Here is a 23,347-nt window from a genome sequence, read left to right on the forward strand (position 1 = left end):
TATATTATTTTATAATAAACTTTTTGCCTATAAGCAGATATATACACTAAAATAATGATAAAACATATAGCAGATGCATAAGCTAGTAAGTCATGTACTATTATTGTCAAATATTATATACTGTGCATAATTGTATATGCATAGTAGGTTTGTTTACACCTGCATCAACACAAACACATGAGTAATAAGTTGTGCCATGATGTTATGATGACTACAGTGTCCCTAGATGCTAGGAATTTCTCAATTCCATTGTATCTTCTGGGATCACCTTTGAATATGTAGTCCCTGATTGAACAAAACATTGTTTTGTAGCACATGATTAGGTTTGTACTCAGGAGTATCCTATTGGAAAATATGATAAAGCAGGAAACAGCCTAACAGGTGGTTTCAGAATAAGTCCAGACTCTGCACAATCTCACAAGGAACTCTAGAGAATAAATTACATCTCAAAGTTTGTCCTGCCAGAGTTAAGACAGTTAGGCTGTTTTACCATTATGTCTTTCTACTCTGGTTATGGGCATTAGTCTGGGAAAGGTGAGAGTGGAGTGGAGTGAATAGGAGAGGAAAGGTGAAACATAACCTCTTAGGAATTTCTGTGCCAGGTGGGTCTTTTCAACCATGGTGGTTTCTTCAGAGAAAGGTATGTATAGGAACCATTAGCAGTTGACATAGGCTGAAGAATTAACAAGTAAAGGGAGTTTGGGTGGAGTGTTAATTGCACCTGGTATAAACACTTCAGATTTCTCCTACATGCTATAACTAACCTTAACAGATAATATCACTTCATTCACTGCTGTGCTATAAGTAGTTGAATTAGCTTGCAATTAGCTTGCACTTCTCCATGAATGGGTTCAATGATAGTTCATTGGTAGTTCAGTATCATCTATGGAAGGTGTATTTATGTTATGCATCTTTGCATGTGTAACAAAGTGGGCCCTGTTCCCCAGAATGAGTTACTAAATCTTTTACCAGCATACCCCTGTACTTAGACTTGTGTGTGTGCGCGCTCGCGCGTGTGCGTGCTTTTGGGATTTTGTTTTGTTTTGTTTTGTTTTATTTTGTTTTTGGAGGGGCAACTGGCATTGAACTCAGAAGCAGTCAACCACTGAGCCACTTCCCCAGCCCTAATTTGTATTTTATTTAGCAACAAGGTCTCATTGAGTTGCTTATTGCCTTGCTTTTGTATATGTAGTCCCTGATTGAGAGATGTGGGATGTGGCTCAGTGGTTGAGCGTTCAATCCCCCGTACCAAAAAAAAAAAAAAAATTAATCTCTTGAATCCTTTGAGAGTGTTGACTAAATTTCTAGATGATGCCATACACATTCTGTTTACACTGTGATTGCCAACAACCTTTACTCTTAATTAATGACTTTATATTAAAGATATTCTTCTAGTAACTCGCACCCCCAGGACTCTACACTGTGTCATTTTCCCAGTGTTTTGAACATTCTGCTGTTTATCTGTTTCCTTACTACTCTCCTTGGAATTTAAAAGGCATCCAGTAAATATTTGTTGCATGAATAAATGATAACTTTAATATGAAATTAAGTTTTGCCACAGGATTATTCTATAATTACATATAGAACAAATGAGCATTCCCTTCTCTAATTATGAGCATAAGTTAAAAATTCTAAGTATCACCGAATAATATGAGAGATACTCATTATATGGTCAGAGTTGATAAATGTTTGACACAGTTATATTCACAAGAAACTAAGGGATTTTCAATGTATTTTTAAATAAATCTAAATTCAGCACAGACTGTGCAGTTGCTCAGTTTTGTCTGTATTGATTTATAATATGATGTAAGTTGAATGATTAAACTGAAATTATTTTTATTCTTCATAAAGACGTCAGTATTTTTATTATAATCTTTGTGGCATGGAATTAATGCTGCTTTTGTGTTTTTATTTGTATCTCTGAAGCAAGGGGAAGTCAGACTGAAGTGTTTGAAAGCTCTACAGAGTCTATATACCAATAGAGAATTATTTCCCAAACTGGAGCTATTCACTAACCGATTCAAGGTAAGCATTAAGAACAGTGAGCTTATTATTTTCATAGTTCCTACATTATTTCTCATTATAACCTTGTACTTATAGCTAGTTTATCAAATGACATTACTGTAATAAGTGTTTAATTCCTGTTCTTTATTACATATTCTTTAAATAAACCTGCCTGAAATAAATGAGTATCTACTTTACCACAAATACACACAAGAGTTCTTGTTTCCTTAAAAATGTCTTTCTTGTTTAAAATTATTTCTTTATATATCTTCTTTAATGAATGTATTAATTATGTAACTAAAGGTTTCCCTGTCACAGTGTTCTGGGAATGCCAGTTGATGAAAAAGATTTTAAATTACAAACATTCTAGCATCTCCTTTGTGAGAGTAGAACTATGAGAATATGATTTCAAGAATAAAGTTTTGCATTTAACCTATCATTAGTGTGGCACATATGCCTCAGAATACATAATCTTAAGTCTTTCTCAGCTTTTTTATATTTATGGTTTATTTTTTTATAACTATTTTTTTAGGATCGCATTGTATCAATGACACTTGACAAAGAATATGATGTTGCTGTGGAAGCTATTCGATTGGTTACTCTAATACTTCAGTGAGTTTATTTTTTAATATTTTGATATTTTAATGGCCTTTTCTCTGCATTATTGATGTCCTTTTCTATATAAAGCCCTTAAATATATTTATCATTTAGGTTCTACTTTTAATACCTTAAGGTTTTGTTCAAAACAAAGTATTCTTATTTTGATTGTGTGTGGATTTGTTTTGCTTTTGTTTTTCATTTTGACTGTTGTCTCTTTCCTCCATATTAAAGTTCTTTCATACAATCTAGAAAAAATACCAATGAAATATTTTCCTCTTTAAACAAAAGCAGAGAAAGAAGTCTTTAAAAGGAAGGTCTCTCAAAAGGGATAGGTTTTTCAAATAGGCTTTTTGGAATGTATATAAAACCAAAAGATAGGAAATAAAGCAGGGGTAATTGTTTTATTTACAAAATAATCAAAAATAGATTTTAAAATAGCAATTTTAAGAAAGCTATTTAAGAAAAATAGCTTTTTTGTTACAAGTTTGACTATAAAAGTAGAATCTGTAAGAGAATGTGATTTCTAGAAAAATTGTTACACATTCTTCTCTACATACTTTATAATGACACACCTATTATGAACTAAATAGCTATACAGGGGTCTACTGATGCTTGAGTTCTTTATACCGTTTTGCCTTTACACCATGCTTTTTATTATTTTGGCTTTATAATATATTTTAAAATCCAGCCTCTTCTCTTATTGGTAGATTCTCTGGTCTATTTAAAATCCTTTTTTCTATGATAAGAATTTTTAAAATATACTTGTCAGTTGCTTCAAAATTTTGGTTAGTATTTTAAATATTAGAACTTCATGGAACTTTAGGAGAAAATGGAAGTTTTTATTATGTCATATCATTTATTCATGAAAAGATGCATTTCTCTGTTGAGATATCATTAGGTCTTATACATAGAGCTCAATTTTCCATGGTGATCTTCTGTGTTATTTAGTGTATGTTAATTCTTAAAAACTTTATAGTTTCATTGCTATATAATTAGTATTTAGTATTTTCTACTTCTTGTTTTGGGGGGTTTCTTATGTTTTGAGGCAGGGTCTCACTAAGTTGCTTAGGGCCTCACTAATTGGTTGAATCTGGCCTCAAACTTGCTATCCTCCTACCTCTGCCTCCTGAGTTGCTTGGATTATAGGCCACCATGCCTAGCTTCTACTTGGTTGTTGCTGAGGTATAGAAACCTTCAATTTTTATGTTAGTTTTATAGGTATACCGGATTAGAACTCTCATTTCTTCTGATGTTTTGTTCATTCTATTTACTTGTACTATGTAAGTTACATTATTTGCAAACAATTTCACTTCCTAACCTTACAAGTTTTCATCTCTTGTCAAATTGCATAACCAGTTCCTTTATTACTATTAACAGTGTCACTGATAGAAGACAGTTTTGTTCTTGTTCTGGGGAGGCAATTAAAGTTTTTAGTTTCTGTGATTTCTGTGGTATCTTTTGGTCTATGATAAAATTTTCCCTTTGTATATGAGTTTCCTGAGATTTTCCTTTTATCCACTAATGAACCTGAATTAAATTAATAAATTTGTCTAGTGGTAAGCACCCCTTGCATTTCTAGAATAAATTCTATTTGAACATGATACAGTTCTGTTTTGTTTAAATACAGTATTATATACACATCTGTGATCATTAATAAATTTGACATTTTAGAATTAAATTTATTTTTTAAGCACATGCATAAAAACAAAAATTGTAAGGGGCTAAAGATATGACTCAATTATAACTCAATTATCTACTCAATGGTAGAATGTTTGCCTAACACATGAAAGGCCTTGGGTTTGATCCCCATCACCACAGAAAAGAGTATAAATAAATGTAAATTAAATTGTACATAGTAATGGGGTAGCATGATATTTTGGTACATGTGTAATGTTGAAATTAGGTTAAATATGTGGATCTCCTCAAACATTTATCATTTCTTTGTGGTAGAAACTTTGAAAATCCTTTCCTCTTTTTGAAGTAAATATATACATTATCCTTATCTATAGTCATCCTGCTGTCCCATATTAAACTTGAACATCTGTGTAACTAACTCAGTAGCCATTTATTGGGGTTTTTTCACCCTTCCCTTTCTCTTAATCTCCCCAGCCTCTCCTAAATACCATTCTGCCCTCAACTTCTACATCAGTTTTTTTTTTTTTTTTTTACATTCCACATATATGCCTGGCTTATTTCACCTAACTCTAGTTCTATCATCCTTTTTCATGGCTGAATTGTTTCCTTTTGGTATATGTATCACCTTTTCTTTCTCCATTTATTAGTTGATAGATACTTTGATTGCTTCCATTTCTTGGCTATTGTGAGTAGTGCTGCAGTGAACCTGAGTATAGACGTCTCTTCCATGTTGGGATTTTATTTCCTTAGAATATACACTCAGTAGGGGGTAGATATATGATCTATATTTGTAGATCATATGGTAGTTCTGTTTTTAATTTTTTTAAGTTGTACTGGACCAAATATCTGTATTTTATTTATTTATTTATTTTTATGTGGTACTGAGGATTGAACCTAGTGCCCTACCAGTGCCAAGCAAGCTCTCTACCACTGAGCTACAACCCCAGCTCTGTTTTTAATTTTTTGAAGGAATATACATACTGTTTTCTATAAGAACTGAACTAATTTACATTCCCACTAACAGTATGAGTTTCCTTAACTCTTACCAACACTTGATATCTTTAGTCTTTTTGATAGTAGCCATCTTACTAGGATGAGTTGACAACCTTTTGTTGTGGTGGTGGTGGTGGTGGTGGTGTTGTTTTGCACTACTGGTGATTGAACCCAGGGATGTTTTACCTCTGAGCCACATCCCTGGGTTTTTTTTATTTTTCATTTTGAGACAGGGTCTTTCTAAATTGCTGAGACTGGCCTCAAGCTTCTGATCTTCCTGTCTCACCCTCCCAAGTTGCTAGGACTATAGCCCAGTTTTAATCAGATTGGATTTTTACTGTTGGAGTTTTTGAAGTTCATTGTAAGTTCTGGATGTTAACCTCTTGTCAGGTATATAGTTTGGAAATACTTCCTCCCATTCTATATGTTGTACATCTCTTTACTGTACCTTTGCTGTACAAACACTTAGTAGTTTGATGTAATACCATTTTAGCTTTTATTTCCTGTACTTTTCTGCTCTTGTTTCCTCTGCTCTTGGGGTCTTCTCCAGAATATTCCTTGGCCTTTCCAATATCCCTCAAGCACTTCCCCTGTTTTGTTTTATTGATTTCATGTCTTACATAAGACTTTAGTCCATGTACAGTCGATTTTTTTTAATTTTATTTATTTTATTCATTTTAGTTATTGATGGACCTTTATTTTTTATTTATATGTGGTGCTGAGAATCAAATCCAGTGCTTCACATATTTGAGGCAAGCACTCTGCCACTGAGCCACAACCCCAGCTCCTACAGTTGATTTTTGAAATGGGTGAGAAATGGGGGTCTCATTTTATTCTGTGTGTGGATATCCAATTTTCCTAGTACCATTTACTGAAAATACCATCTCTTCTCCCATGTGTATTCTTTGGATCTTTGGTGAAAGTTAGTTGACTATAGATGCTTGTGTTTACTTCTAGTCTATTTTGTTCCATTGGTCTATGTCTCTTTTTTACCAGTCCTGTGTTGTTTTGATTACTACAGCTTTATAATTTATTTTGAAGTCAGGTAATATATATCTCCTGCTTTGTTCTTTTTATTGAAGATTGTTTTGGATATTGGTGGTATTTTGTGAACCCATACAAATTTTAGTGCTATTTTTCTAGTTCTGTTGAGAATGTCATTGGTACTTTGATAGGGATTGCACTGAATCTTTTGATCACTTTGGGCGGTATAGACATTTTAAAAACACTAATCCTTTCAACCCATGAACCAGGGGATCTCTTTTCATTTACATGTGCCCTCTTCAGTTTCTTTCACTGGCATTTTATAGATTGCATTGTAGAAATCTTTTACCTTTTTGTTAAACTTATCCTTTTGTATTTTACTATTTTTTGTAAGTATTATAAATGGGATTACTGTGTTGATTCCTATTTCAGATAATTTGCTTTTGGTGTATAGCAGTGCTGCTGAAGGTTTTTTTGTTTTGTTTTGTTTTGTTTTTAAATGATGATTTTGTATCCTGCAACTTTGCTGAGTTAATTTGTTAGTTGTAATTGTTTTCTTCCAGCAGAGTGTTTGGGTTTTGTTGTTGATTTTATGTATAAGAGGAGGTTAGTCATTGGTAAAGCATTTGCCTAAGATCATGTCATCTGCAAACAGTGACAATTTGATGATGACTTTTTCAGTTTGGATGCCCTTTATTTCTTTCTCTTGCCTAATTGCTCTGGCTAGAGTTTTGTTTTGTTTTTTAATTTTATTTTTTAAATTTCTTCTAATTAGTTATGCATGACAGTAGAATAGATTTTGACACATTGTACACAATGTGGCACAACTTCTTCCTTTGGCTGAACATGGTATAGAATCACACTGGTAGTGTAATCATACATGTATAGGGTAGTAATGTCCGTTTCATTCCACCATCCTTCACATAACCACACCCTCTCCTCTCACTCCCCTCTGCACAGTCAAAATTTACTTCATTCTTCCATAACCCCCACCTCCATTATGGATTAGCATCCACTTATCAAAGAAAACATTCAGTCTTTGCTGTTTCGGGTTTGGCTTATTTCACATAACATGATGTTCTCCAACTCCATCCGTTCACCTGCAAATGCCATAATTTCATTTTCCTTTAGGGATGAGTAGTATTCCATTGTGTATATATATATACACCACATTTTCTTTGTCCATTCATCTGATGAAGGGCATCTAGGTTGGTTCCGTAGTTGAGCTATTGTGAATTGAGCTCCTGTAAACTACTTTACCACATCCTCAGCTTTTTTCACTTTTCATTTTGAGACAGGATCTTGCTAAGTTGCTTAAGTCCTTGCTAAATTGCTGAGGCTTATCTCTAACTTGTGATTCTCCTCCCTCAGCATCCTGAATTGATGGGATTACATGCATGAACCACCACACCCTGCTTTAAGCTATTGTGCTAATTGTTTTATCACCATAATGAAATTGTGCAGAGAATGACCTGTACAAAACACAATAAATTGTTCAAAGATTAGTCTGTTCCCTTTGCAAGGACTGAATAATTCAGTATTTGGTATTCAAAATTTAGTCTTCAGTCTTCATTTTTGGATGAATCATTGGGTATGTGTCACAATCTATGCTTTTAACCAGATTTTAATAGAAAAATGGCGTTTTGACCCAGTTGGAAGTTGAAAAAATGTTTGGTTTTATGTATCACATAATACAAAATTGCTCCCCACGAAATAATACCAGGTGGAGTTATACATCTTGTCAAACTCCTTGATATGGGTTGAAGTATTCTTTTCCATATTTCTTCAACGCCTCAATAGTGTACTCCATTAGATCCGGTTGTATCTTTCCTGTATGTCCGTTATTTTTGGTTACTGCCTTGCCATACATAGTTACTTTGGAGCAGGATCTGGCTGACTGAAATAGGAGAGGTAATGGCATGGTTTGGGATCAGAGGGAACTGCCATTATTACTGAAACCATGGCACATCTCTGTTTTCCAGTTTTATTATAGAGAACTCAATAGTATATTTTTGTTTTCCACAACAACAAAAAAAAAGTTTAAAGCTTTCCTTTCTATTTTATTCTGTTATCTCAGAATATGTTCTGAATGTTCTGGTCAATTTTTTGTATTTTATTAATATGCTTAGAAACATTAGAGCTGAGGAGGTTAGTCAGTGGTAAAGCATTTGCCTAATATGCACAATGCCGAGTTTGATCCCTGGCACTACAAAATAAGCAAATAAAAACAATATATATACACATATTGCATATAATTGTATACATATTTATTTTGTTGAATTTATACATTGTTTCATTCATATTATTTCCTGTCTACTTTTTAAGGATAATGTATAAAAGTCTTATAATTGTTGCTTTACCTTTCCTCCTGAGTGTTGATCATACAATATTTTTCATAATCAATTATGAAGAGTTTTATTTCCCCTCTAAAATCTATTTTAAAGTATTTGGCCCTTAGGTTTTCTGGTGAATTTAACCAGCTATTGATACCTTTGCCCTGAATAATACAGTATCCTAACATTCTAACCACTCATATATTTCAGTGGTATTGTCTGGAATTTGAGATGAGATCTGTATCATTAGACTGTATGTATATATATCTGACTGCCTGCCTTTTTTATTTAGTTTCAGTACTTGGTAATTTAGACAGCTCGTTTATTTTTTACTTTGATATTTCTTCTTCCTTTTTTTCCAGAAGAGTAATTATTTCAGTCTCCAAAGATTATCTAAATAAGTTAGATTTCTTCCTTCAAGGGTGTTTTCAAACCTTCTGAGACTTGTTTGCCTGGAAAAATTCTACTTTTCCCACAAATGTACAAGATTGAGTGGTTTAATAAGTGCGTAGATTCTATTCCCAGTAGTGTTGGTGGGGAATGAATGAATAAACTACTGGGTTAGAAATAAGTGAGAATAGAGTTGTAAAGAAAATACAGAATTCGAGCTGGGGTTGTGGCTCAGTGGCAGAGTGCTTGCCTTGCACATGTGAGACACTGGGTTCAATCCTCGGCACCATGTAAAAAAATAAATAAACTAAAGACATTGTGTCCATATATAACTGCATGTTTATTAAGGGTGGAAAGAGCAGATAATGTCTTAATTTAAGTATGAAATTGTTAACACTATAGTTCTGTCAGATATTCTAAATGCATTGGCAACATTGGTGCTTTTGTGAATTCCTCATAGATCTCTACAACTCCTGGCATTTATGTTTTCTGTGTGGAAGTTGCTTGCCCTAAAGGTAGTTCTATTGGGTAGAGTCTTTTAAATCTATTCAGAAATGTTCCTTTTCAATATTCCATACATGGCCTAAAGGAAATCAAGACCATTCATGAATGGTTGAAGTACTATGCACTCCCTGGTATCCATACTCTCTTGTTTCTCCTACCGTGGACTGCTCCACAAACATTTTATCTTTAGAACTCTTTAATCCCTGCACCAGATACTAGTTTCTAAAATTTCTTATAATTTTAAAGGATATTCATAACGTTTTCATTGAAATTTTCTGAAACTTGGTGTTCTAGATTAGCTTAGGGAAAGGTTTCAGAGTACCACAACACTCTGATATCTCTGTCTTTAAAGAAACCATATTAGTAACATATGGTGGAATCCCACCCACTGCTTGTAATCCCACCTATTTGTAATTGTACCTACTCCGGAAGCCTGAGGCAGTAATATCACAAATTCAAGGCCAGCCTAGGCAACTTAGCCAGACAGTGTCCCAAAATAAAATAGAAAGGCCTGAGGAAGTAGTGCAGTGGTAGTGCCCCAGGTTCAATTCCAGTAAATAAAGTTAGAAAATGAAGAAATTTTTTCTACCAATTATGTTTCTCAGTCTCCTAATTTCTAGTTACTTATTATTTTGTTGGGTAATAAGCTAAGCATCCCAACCCAGCTTTCCTGTATCTGATAACACGTGCATGAAAAAATTAATTTGACCTTGTTTTACTTGATTTGTGAGATCTCTGCCATACTAAAACTTCCCAAAACTTCAGGTAAAGTTAAATATAACATCCTGTTATATTCCATCCATCTATTTGATACACATCGTTTTCCTTTCATTTTTGAGCTTGGGTTCTTAAGATGTCATGTTAAATTGTTTTGTTTTGATATTAAACTGTTAATTTTCGAGGGTATTAGCTAGTGGACTAATGATATCTAACTTGGGAAACAACCCTAGCCTTACACCCCTCCTTATAATTTTTGGTATAAATTGGACATAGATAGAGACATTTGTGCTTTAGAGCAAAAAGCCTCTTGTTATAATCTAATGCTCTTCTTTGGTAGTCTTAAAATTGTGTCTTTCAATTATAATTTCATAACCCCAAGAATATGGAATGGATAGATAAAGAAAGTAAGTTCATGTACTAGCCAGTCTACTTATACTTACTGTTATTTCCCAGCAACTATTGACAGTTATCTTGTTTGCTAACACTACTCTGTTTTTCTGGCTTATAATATTGGAACAGAGATTGTTGAGGGAAAAATGTTTCTAGGCTGACTACCATCCTTGATTTTTTTTTTTTTTCCTGACCAGATCATTCTAATTTTGCATGATAGATTCCTCAACATCCTAGTTCCTGAGGCATCTCCAGATGTGAATTTGGGGCATGAGCTCTAAACCCCTACATGTTGTCAAAAATGTGTACATTTTTTGTTTCCCATATAGTTGTTGTTAATCTTTAATTATATCAGACATTTTAAAACAGTCATAATATGGATATTCTTGGTGGGGGGAGTACTTAAAGACACATTATGACCAACTAAAAAATGATGCAGACTTTTTAAGAATGCCTGAATAGAAAGTTGAGAAAGGAATGGTTTTTCCTACAGAATCCATTTATTAAGAAGACCAAATAGTACTGTAAATATGGTGCTAAAATGTAATTTTAAAAATACAGTTCTGGAAAGAAGACTTATAGCATAGTAATTTCTCTGAAACAAGGACAAAAATATTGCCAGAACATATCAACAAAAATCTTATGCACATTTAAAGAGCTTAATAGTCATTGTATAAGAATATGTGTGTGTGTAAGTATTATATATTTTATTTTCTCCCTGTTTTATCTATATATTCTGAACATTTTATAATGATTGTGTCTTTTATATAGTGAAATAGTACTTTCAAAGTAAGATAAGGCGGAAACTAAAATCAGTGTGCCTTCAACTTTTATGATGAACTTTCAAATTTTGAAATAACAGGAGAACTGAAAATATGTGCTTATTTTGGTTCAGCTATTAACTTTCTGAAATTTTCAGTGGAAGTGAAGAAGCCCTTTCCAATGAAGACTGTGAAAATGTTTACCACTTGGTTTATTCAGCACATCGCCCTGTTGCTGTGGCAGCGGGAGAGTTCCTTCACAAAAAGTGAGTTATTTTTCAAAACTTATGTATTTTGTTTTTTTGTTGTTTTAGAGTTAGTAGAAGAGAGTAGTAGTAATTGAACAGAGTATTAAAAAATGTGCATATCACCTTTCTCAGCTATCATAGCTTCATAAACTTTACACATTATAAATTATATTCCTGAGAATGGTATGTCTTTTGATATATCTATTTTTCCCTGATATGTGAAAAGATGATTCCCAGCTAGGTGGTGAAATTGGGAAAGTATATGAAGTTTATAAAAGCTCCCCAGGTAGGGCTGGGGATGTGGCTCAAGTGGTAGCGCGCTCACCTGGCATGCGTGCGGCCTGGGTTCGATCCTCAGCACTACAAAGAAAGATGTTGTGTCCGCCAATAACTAAAAAATAAATATTAAAATTCTCTCTCTCTCTCTCTCTCTCTCTCTCTCTCCCCCACACACACCTTAAAAAAAAAAAAAAGCTCCCCAGGTAATGATATTTCATTTTACTAATTTTTTTTCTTTTAAAATTTTGAGTTCCAATCTTACCTTTTCAACATTTATAATTTAAATGTTCTGTAGTATCACCTTTAAAATGCCTCCCCACTTTTCATGTTTTTTTTCCCCCTGTTCTCTCCATAAAAAACAGTAAACTATAGTGATTATGAAAGTTATATTTACAGTTAAAGTTTAAATTTTTTGAATTTTTTTAAAACTTGTTAAATTTATTTTGGCAAAACATCAAATTAATGAGAATTAATAAGCATAAATACTTATGAAATACATTTTTATTATGGTTTACTACTGTATGTTTTATAACAGTAGGATCATTTATTTTCATAATACAAACATATTGGTTATATGTGTACCTTTTGCTTTTTTTTTTTTTTTTTATTTTTTTTCAGTTGCATTTGGACACAATACCTTTATTTTATTTATTTTTATGTGGTGCTGTAGATCAAACCCAGCATCTTGCACGTTTTAGGCAAGCGCTCTACCACCGAGCCACAACCCCAGCCCCTATTTTTTGCTTTTTTGATTGTGGATTTAACTTAGTGGCTTTGATTATTGGCAGGTGAACCTAAAAGTCCATTATGTACTAATTAGTGATTGTGCTATAGCACGAATGTAAATCATACACTGGGCAGTTGTTGCACCTGGATGATTAACTTTGATAATGAGCAGATCTGTCTCTTCTTCAAGTATCTACATCACAGTGCCTCAAGAACAGATTTTTCTCTAAGTAGTTTTACTACTCAAAGTGGGAAAAGTTGTTTCAATATGATTTTTTTTTCTGAAATAGAAACCAACTATAGTTTATCCTGGTAATAAAAGTGAAGAGGAAGAAAAATCAAAAGTTTTGAGGCATGATTTTTTAAAAATTATATTGAACTGGTCACTCAGACATACATGTATGGCTAAGAAAATAATGCAATTTCCATATTTATCTTGAGATGTCATCTGTCACACATATCAAGGATGTATTGTAGCCTTAAATTCCATTGCTTTCATGATTGTTATAGTTGGTCTCTATTCCATATGTAACTTTTCAAATAGCTTTGTGTTAGTATTTGAAACTTCTGTAGCTTCAAAGAGAAAATAGAGTTTGGCTCTCTCTAGAAAAGAGAATATAATCTCTAGCATTTGAGTTAGAAAGAGCCTTGGATATATTTATTTTATCTGTATCATTTGAATAAGTTTGAGATATTTGCTAACATTTTTTATATTGGGACACTTTACCTAAAAATTTATTATTTGTTTGTGAAAATGAAGCCTATTCTTGTGCAAGTAAATGAAGACTTCCTTAATTAACTGATTTTTAAGCCCCTGCCCTGGAGCAATTCACATTTTAATAATTTTTAATTTTTTAATGATTTCTTTAAACATTCATTTACCATTTAATATAATTACCTTTTAAAATATTTTTTCTTTACTTTAACATTTTTTTAAATTAAAATCTTAACAATATATAGCAGCCCCAGAAATTCTAGGATTATGTCAAAAATACTTGAATCTGTGCTTGTGCACACAATATCTTAAAGTCTACAAGCCATGCACACAGTCTTAACGAGTCATCCAAATGATAGTAAGCTGAAGTGGATATTTTAAAGTCATCCAAAAATCCACATTTTTTTTTTTTAGTTTAGAAGCCTAAGCTAACTTCTCAGTAATATATATATAATAAATGCATTATCCAAACTCATATATTTTAGTTACCAAGGACCCTCAGAATTTTTATTTGCCACCTCTCTGAAAGCTACCCACAACACAAAACCATCTCTTTAACTATTGTGATAGCTGTATTCATATAGCTTCAAGATAAGGCTTGTATGTCCCCCAGCCAAACAAAACACAAATTTTCTGTTGCAGTTTTCTACTTGGGATCTTTTTGTTTTCGTATCACGTGAAATTTTTCTTATTTTCTTCAGTTATTTACCTTTCATGTGAGAGGCAAACTTTGACTTCCATATGTAAACTAGCCCATGCTATTTGTCTGTCTCCATGTTCTTATTTTTTATAAAAGCTGAGATTCTTTTTATAAAAGAATCAGGGTTTTGTCTTTGGTTACTGCTGTATCCTTTTTATCTAGAGCAATGACTGGAAATAAGGGACTTAAGGACCTTTAGCAGTCAAGTTTTATTAGAATAAGTCTACTTAACAAATGAAATTTTTCAGATAATTTCATAGTCATATTTTAGAAAGTTAGTCACTAAAAGATACTTTTCTAACTGTAACATGAATGTCATTTTACTGAAAACATTTGGGTGAGCATTGTTAATTGGTAATAGGTTATAAGTAACAGGTAATGATTAAAAATATGAATTTTCATATTTTCTGGAACATTTGGTTAAATTCTATAATTATGTGATTGTGAAATCAATATCTAAGAAAATAAAACTAAATTACAGGACTAGGGACATAGTTCAGTGACAGAGTGCTTGCCTAACACAGAGACGGCCCTGGGTTCAATCCCTAGCACCACTAAAGACAAAATCAACCTATAAAATTATGTACTCTAGTATTAATCATATAGGATACTATCAGTGCTTATATTTTTCATTAATATTTGAGCATCGATTATTCAGTAAAAAATTTCCTTGTACTTTTCTTTTTTTAACCACAGGTATCATTTTTGTGTGTGTGTGGGTGGTGCTGGGGATTGAATCCAGGGTCTTGTGCTTTCAAGGCAAGCGCTCTACCAACTGAGCTACATCCCAGCCTCCTTGTATGTTTTATATATAGCTATACTTTATGGAAATTTTCAAATCCAACCATTTTTTAACCTTTATATAAAGGTATCAGTAACATATTTTTGTTGAAATAGATTGGTAATCTGATGTCAGATTTTTTTTTAATGATGAAATAATTTGTGTAATGAAAGAAAAGACTAACTGATATCCATGAGAATTTGTAATGCTCTTATTGTCGTCCCCCCTCCCCCCACCAGGCTGTTTAGCAGACATGACCCACAAGCCGAGGAGGCATTAGCAAAGAGGAGAGGAAGGAACAGTCCAAATGGAAACCTCATTAGAATGCTTGTCCTTTTTTTTCTTGAAAGTGAGGTAAAAGCAAAAAAATTAACATTTTATTTTTATATACTACATATTAAATAAAATTGTCATTGAATTTAAAATCAAATGAAAGTAAGACTATTTCTACAAAGTTGTCTTTATAACTTGCTTAATTTTAGAATTAATACTCTACCTTTTGTGGAAGGAACTTCTGAATATATATGTAGAGCTATATCAATATAGAATATATAACAGTAATTGTTAAAACTTTTACACTATTACAGGGTTGCAATACTGCATACTATTTTGTTTTTCTCTTAAATATGTATCTTTTGTTTTAAATTATGTTATTAAACACTTTGGGAGTTGTCAAATTATTAACCATTAGTTTGATCATTTTTGAAAATTGCATTATTTAATAAGGAGTAGGGAAACTATGAATTTAGATGTTTTAAACTGTTCTACAATTCCCATAGCAGTGTTTTCATTGCTGTATCAGTTATCATGTAAAGAGTTTTATAATTAATACTCAATGTACAATTAGTATCTGTTTTTGCAGGGAGACTATAGTTTTTCTCACTAAAATACTATTTGATATTCTGTATTTTCTATTGGGGGAATGGTCATCCAAACCTAAAGAACCCCTGAATAGCCGGGCACAGTGGTACAAGCCTGTAATCGCAGTGGCTCAGGAGGCTGATACAGAAAGATTTTGAGCTCAAAGCCAGCCTCAGCAATTTCTCAATGCCCTAAAAGCAACCTAGCAAGACTCCATCTCTAAATAAAATATAAAAAGAGCTGGGGATGTGGCTCAGTGGTTAAGCGCCCCTGGATTCTATTCCCAGTAGGGGTGGGAGTGGGGAATGAATAAACTACTGGGTTAGAAATGAGTGAGAATAGAGTTGTAAAGAAAACATAGAATTCAGACTGGGGTGGTGGCTCAGAGGCAGAGTGCTTGCCTGGTACATGTGAGACACTGGGTTCGATCCTTAGTAAATAAACTAAAGACATTGTGTCCATGTATAACTAAAAATAAGAAGAAGAAAATATAGAAATATAAGACTCAACTTTATTTGGGCTATGAATGTTTTTGGTTTATGTTGGATTGTCAGGGATGAGAAATTTAAGATTCTGTGAATACTCAAAACTTGAGAGTGCTGGTGGAACAGTATAGGGATGAGTTAGAAAAAGACAAATAGGTAGCTTATATGAAAATTAAAATCAGAGAACTGAATCATTGAAATGAAGGGGTGGGGGTTGTCATGGCAAAGCAGGGTAGAAAGGACAGTTGCCATAGATTTTTTAGTTGTAACTCTATAATAGACAAAGTAAAATCAGAAACAAACCAGCTGGAGAGTTTTCATTTGAGTCAAGAATGTATTTAAGAATATATATAGTTTAAATGATATTTAAACTGTATTTAAGAATATAGTTTAAAATGTACATACAGATAACCTGGGGATCTTGTTAAAATGCTAGTTCTGATACAATGGCTCTGGATTCTTGAGATTCTGCATTTCTAACAAGCTCCTATGTGATATGCTTATGCTCTTGGTCCAGGGACCATATTTTGCATAGTAAGGGTACAATACATTATTTTCTTTACAAAACAAGTTTGGATATGTTATAAGATAAAATGAACGTGAATTTTTAAGAAAAAACACTTAATACCCAATAAATACTACACTTACGATAACCCATTTCAAACTTTACCTTGAGTCCCCTTAGGGTTTAGAGGAATGGGATAAAAAGTATTATGAAATAGTCAAATCCTATCAACAGTAATTTTAAATATTGATAAGGATGGGTATGCAGATATAATTAAAGGAAATGTTTTGGGTTTCTGGAAGCTCAAGAACTTTGACTTAATTTATTAAAAGGCGTAAGTTCTTAGTTTTAGGCAGTTTTGCCTTTTATTTAAAGCAGTAATTTATGGTGTTTATTATTGTTCTATTTTCAGATTGCATTACTGTATTACTTTCTTTATTGCCATTTACTAATGTGTTTCAGCAGTATTAAAATGTAATTATTTTACATGGCATTCTTGTTGGCTGCAGAAGCAACTGCAAATCAGATTTAAGGGTTTCTGGTTGATTCTTGGTTTTTGGCTTTTATGGTCTTCTGTATTTCAGAATGATCATTCTTTGTGAAAATCTTTCTTCTTATCCTGTTGTACTAGTGTGTACTCAGAGCTGCATGTTTATTGAATTCGTATTCTTATAGTATGATAGGATTCCAATTGTGTCCTACTCTGAATTTTTTATTGTAACGCATGTTCATTAGTAAAATTTTAGTAACAGACACCTGAAATATTGAATTAACTAGACACTTTAGAAATCATAAGTAGGATGAGTCTTTTATAGATAAATTACAGATCACTTAACTGAACCAATTATCATTCTTTTCCTGGAATGTGAGATAAAATTATAAAATATTGAAAAGGATTTATAGTGTAGGTGAAATTATCTAGATAAAGAGATCTGCCTAAACTAGTTGTCAATTTTCTTGCAGTACTCAAGGTGACATTTTTAAGCTACCACAACCTTTATGATAGTCATTAATGTCTAGTGACAAAGTACCTTCTATTATAAATGCAAGCCAGACAGTAGGATAAATGGTATTTCAATTTGATAAGTTCAGATTTTCCTATATGTAGTGTTCATATTATGATACTTTTCATAGAAAAGAAAGCTATTAATATTATTTTAGAACATTTTTTAAATAGTTTTTTAGTTGTAGATAGATATAATATCTTTGTTTTTATGTGGTGCTGAGGACCGAACCTATGCCTCATGAGTGTGAGGCAAGCACTCTACCACTGAGCTACAGTCCCAGCCCCAGAACATTTTTGTACAGTCTAGAGGTATGGTCACTCTCCTTATAGGCTTAAGGAATAATGAGACCAGTTGTGACAGTAATTTAACACAGAAAATTGAACAGTGTATTGATATATCCAAGAATTCTCATCTAGAGTATTCATTCTTTGTGCGTAAATAAGCTCTTTTGCTTGGGTTTTGTTTGTGTTCTTCATGATTTACCAGTAACTGACTCTATTTTAACAGAGGTAAAGACCCAATATAAGAGTACTTATAATAATTTTGAGATGATTACTTGAATTCTAAATGATTTGTCATAAAAGGAATTATAGTAATGTACCATTATATAGTGAAATCCTTAAATATATTTATCTGACAGATTAGCAGATAGAAGAAACTTGAGATAAAATATTAAAAGTAGTATAATGTTTGAAAGATGAATCAGAATATACCTAGAAAATTATAATTTTCATCACCAGGAAGATGAGATTCGTTTATCTTAGAGGAAAACCAATAAAATAAATTATACTTTCATCTAACATGGTAAAAATCTACCTAAATAGAAATGTGATTTTAGATAATTTAAATTCCAAGTTTTGTTTTGGTTTAGTTTGGTTTTTAATAGCCACTGAAAATGCCTCAAGGCCTACCTTCTCATAGCTTCATCTCTTACTCCTTAGTATAAAATGTCTGAAAGGTGATTGTAGTGACCTTTTATCCTTTCCAGCCATGTTAGAATTCTTTCTTTCTTTTTTTCCTCAAACATGAATTTACCTGGTATTTTAATAGAAGTTTAAGAATATCAAGTTCTGTGACTGTCACAGATGCCCAAAGACAGGACAAGCCAGCTCCTGACTGATCATATTGTGTTGATTATTGTAACTAGAGTTGGTAAATTTACAACTCTTATCAGAAAATGATCCAATTTATTATCTTGCTTTTCTGATGTAAACGTTGAATTTTAACCTATTGGTTATTGATTTTAACAAAATACATTCTATTGCACCACTACCTTAGAGTCAGGTGAGTAAACTGTCAAAGAAGTTAGCATCTAGATTTACACTAATTTAAGCATTGAATTTTGCCTTTAGCTCCTCCACTGAAAACCTCAGACTAAATTAGTCAAAATGAAAGAGGTATTATCAGTTCATCAGAAGAGTGAAGAGTGTGTGGAATATATAAAGTAAATGAGAAGAGACTGACTGAAAAATCTGTTAGCACTAGGTAACCCATTGCCCAGGGAGACAAAAATAGAAAATCCCTGTTTTAACTGAGGTGTTGCTGGAACAACTCAGAAATACAGTGAAGATGATAGCAGCAGAGGCTAGTGAAGGGGTAATGCATAAATAGTAATTAAGTAGCTAGCTGTCCTTTACCTGAGCATATTTATCACTTTAGAACTGCTGGTCCACACATTTGGGGTATATAAAATGGATCTGAAAAGGAAAGCAGTGAAAGCTTCCAAAATTTTATAACCACCAACAGGGACAGGAAAATTTTGCATATAAAAGAGAAATTGTATATCTGTACAATAAAGGGGATTCCTGCCTGATCACGGATTCCCCTTTCCTGCTCCACCAAGGAAGCCAGAACCTTGCTATCAGTCTCAAGGAAGGATTCTAGTTAAAACTGTTCATGAGTCTAGACTGATCAACATATAAATTAGCAACCAAGAATCTTTAAAACTTGACAAACACAAAATTCAACAGATTAACGAAAAGGTTTAATTCATACTACCAAATAGATGAAGACGCTTATAAAAGAGGAAGAGAATTCACATGAGTTAAAATGGTTTCTAAAATTTAAGGAGGAAAATCAATAAATGGCTTCAGTAGACACAACCAAGGATTGGCTATAGATAGACCCAAGGGATTTTTTTCTAGAAAGCAATACAAAAGATGAAAGAAAGGAAAAAGATGAGAGAGAGGTAGAAAGAATGGAGGAAAGGAACTAATCAAATGACAAAAAGTTAACCACTCATGAACTCTATATGTAAAATATTACTTGAGTATGTTTTCTAGCAAAATAGAGAATGAATACAATAAAAAGAAATCAGGAATATATGAAACTGGGTGAACAAATAAGTGAAAAAATTTAAATAAAGCTGAGCCTAAAAAACGCTACTGTGATGTTTAAGGCAGAAATCTAAATATTATTATGTAAAAATATAATGTTCAGATTAAATGAAAAGTAAAGAAATATGCTAATGATCTTTAATGGAAAAGTATAAGTCAAAATAAAGCTAAGAATGAAAGACAGATAAAATACTAAAGAAAATGGCATAACTTAAAGCACAGAAAATAAAATGCCAGAAATATTTCCAACATCAGTAATCCAGTAAATGTAAACAGGCTAACATTCTGTATTAAAAGACAGATTGTCATTAGGAGTTGAAATAAAGAAATAAAACATAGTTATATGATGTTTACAAACACACTTTAGTTAAAATAATACCAGGATTTACAAATAAAAGTTCAGATATAACAAGAGCCCTCAGAAAGAAAATGGGACAATATCAAAAAATCAGAATTAAAAGACCAGAAACATTAAGAGGGATAAAACGTGGATCTATTTATAAAAGGTATAATCCACTAGATAGATAGATATATATATATATATATATATATATATATATATATATATATAGTAATTCTAAATATATATCTTATTTATGGAAATATGCATCTACACAGTCAAATAAAAGCACATCTATATAGCATGTTCATTTTTATAATAGTAAAATGTACATAACAATTTTTTTCTTTTTAAGCATACAGTTCAGTAGCATTAAGTGCATTTACATTGCTCTATGGTCGTCACTGCCATCCATCTCCATAACTTTTTCAAATCTTCCCAAACTAAAACTATGTCCATTAAACTATAACTCTTCATTTCAGCATAGTCTTTAACAGAAGTGTTGAAACTATTATTCTTTTTTGTGCTTTCATATTCATTTTTAACACCTAGTTTTGTACTGCTTGTGCCTGTCATTGTTGGAATGATGTTACTGATGGTTCCAGAATAGTTTCTCATGCTAAGTGAGTTCGGAAAGTTTAAAATACCTTAATGCAAACCCTTGCCGTGTTCTTTTGAAGCAGAGATGATCATTATTATCTGCTCTGGCTTTAATAAAATTCATTAGGAGACTATGTAGTATGTTTGTGTGTGTGTGGTTTTCCTGGAGCCAGTGTGCAAGATTTAAAATGCAATAGAAATGACGTACGGAACCAGAGTCAATGAAATCAGAGCATTAAACAAGTTATTAAAATTTACATTGAAGTTTAGAATATGGTAAAATTAGTAAGGGAGGTGAGAAAGAAAACTAAAGTACTTTTTGGGCTGTCCCTACTGATGAGAAATACGTTTTGTCAAAGACAAGTACAAGCATATATAACAAATAACAGTTAAAGGCTGGGATATAGCTTAGTAGTAGAGCACTTGCTCGGCATGCATGAAGCCATGGGTTCAATCCTCAGCACTGGGAGGTAAGGCGGGGACAGTAACGTGAAATAATATTTATCCTTTCTATGTGCTATTCACTGTTTTTATCTCTGTTTTGACGCACTTAACTAGTTTAACAGCCCAAGAATGAGTTGCAGTCTATAGTTTGAAAACCACTGATTCTTAGAATTGTTTATCTGGGTATCATGAGCCTCAAAGGCAGACTATCTTTTATATAAGGGTGGAAATTATGAGTAACAGAAACTGGGACAGTGCCAACACCTTCTTCAATTCCATTGCCTGAAGGGCTTCTTTGTCAAAGTATAGTATACTTCTTTGTCAAAGTATAGTTTAATGACTAACAAGTGGTAGAGTTTGTCATGAAGTATTTGATAAGGAACTTCAGTGTGTTTCTTTACTATGGGATCATGGGTCACTTGTGTAAAGAGAGTAATGACCAGAAAATGAAGGTGAGGTGATAGATGCATTGAGTTAAATGGAAATGAAAGTAGATAAAGAAGAGAGAAAATAACTTATGTTTTTTACTTTTTCACCAAGTTGAGGCTAGTACTGAAGTTTCAAATGGAAATCTGGGAGAAAGTAATAAATTTCCTAAAAGAAAATAGTTAAAAAGAGATGACCAATAGTAGTGAAAAGTGACCTAAATCCAGCTTATAATTTCATGGATTCTGCTAAGTAGCAATCTACTATCAATTTCCTCATCTGTAAATGATTTCATTAGTCTTTAAGAGATCCTTAATTTTACTACTGTTCATATTTGAAAAAAATGATTCTACATACTATATCCACATTATTGACGGTGGAATATGAATATATATGTTATTCTCCACATGGTTCTTAGAATCATTGACACCAAGCCATTTTAATTATAAAGAAAATGGTTTATTAACTTGCAGTATTAATAGTGATTTCTTTATTAAATGTTCTTTAGTCACACTTGATTTGTTAATTTTAGTTACACGAACATGCAGCCTACTTGGTGGACAGTTTGTGGGAGAGCTCTCAAGAACTGTTGAAAGACTGGGAATGTATGACAGAGTTGCTATTAGAAGAACCTGTTCAAGGAGAGGAAGGTATAGTATTTGACAAGTTGGTTCACAGATTGTTATGTTTTCATTTATAATCATACTATCCTATATAGATCACGTCTTAAAAATGAATGCTATATATCTTTTTCTCAATAGAACAGTTTTCTGTAACAAGGAAGTCTCTATGGTTTAACATCTTTCCATGTTAGCACTGCTACCATGCTGCACAAGGGCTTTAAAAATTCTTGTGTTACGTAGTATTCAAAAAAGTTTTCTTTATGCTGAGTTGAGATATTACTCAATGTGAAAAAAAATGCATCCAGGATATTTTTGCTGTTTGATATGTAAACTTGGAAAAACTTTGATACTTTTTTTTTCTTCTTTGTCTTTCCAGGGAGAGGGTGCTAGGAATTGACCCCAGGGCCTTGTGCTTGCTTAGCACACAGTATACCACTGAGCTACATCCCCAGCATTGAGGATTTGTGATTTAATTAAAGCACAATCTTCCCTCTTTCATTTTTTTTTCTTATCCTTTGTCTCTTTTTCTCTAAAAGTAAAGATTATTTTCCTTATGTAATTTACATACTTTGGAGGATTAAGTAAGATAATATACTATTGATTATTTGTTCTGCTTCCACTACCCTCCTAATGGTTCGACCCTTTGAAATATTGTAAGATCAGAATGAGCCCTCCCCTGCATTTGACTGTGCAAACAGGTCACTAACAGAGTGACCATCCCCTAAACCTATTTCAGTTTGATTCAGTGGGAGAAACATAGATAGACATCATCTACCCACATACACTCCCGTAAACAAGCTCAGTTTGCCTTTGTTGAGTATAACTCGAATATCTACCTCACATTCTCTTCCTTTATCTTCCCAAACTTTTCACAGACCTTTTTCTTCCATGATAAACCTTAGTTAGAAAATGACCCTGTTAACAAGTTGACAGAACCCCTCTGCTCACTAGGTTGAA

At 32.7% G+C, this 23,347-nt stretch overlaps 1 protein-coding gene across 6 annotated transcripts in view; it reads left to right on the top strand.

The window, feature by feature from the left end:
• Stag1 (STAG1 cohesin complex component) overlaps nucleotides 1-23,347 on the top strand; it is a 360,527-nt gene that overhangs the window by 251,969 nt on the left and 85,211 nt on the right. For all 6 annotated transcript variants that reach the window (XM_046431592.2, XM_046431593.2, XM_058574788.1 and 3 more), the window contains 5 exons: nucleotides 1,927-2,025; nucleotides 2,537-2,616; nucleotides 11,473-11,580; nucleotides 15,003-15,117; nucleotides 22,300-22,417. In XM_046431592.2, coding sequence (XP_046287548.1) covers nucleotides 1,927-2,025; nucleotides 2,537-2,616; nucleotides 11,473-11,580; nucleotides 15,003-15,117; nucleotides 22,300-22,417 — 520 coding nt within the window. The remainder of the gene's footprint in view (nucleotides 1-1,926; nucleotides 2,026-2,536; nucleotides 2,617-11,472; nucleotides 11,581-15,002; nucleotides 15,118-22,299; nucleotides 22,418-23,347) is intronic.

The sequence above is a fragment of the Marmota monax genome, unplaced genomic scaffold, assembly GCF_021218885.2.
Source record: "Marmota monax isolate L192 unplaced genomic scaffold, Marmota_monax_Labrador192_F-V1.1 WCK01_AAM20220418_F8-fsc00022, whole genome shotgun sequence".
Classification (NCBI taxonomy): Eukaryota; Metazoa; Chordata; class Mammalia; order Rodentia; family Sciuridae; genus Marmota; species Marmota monax.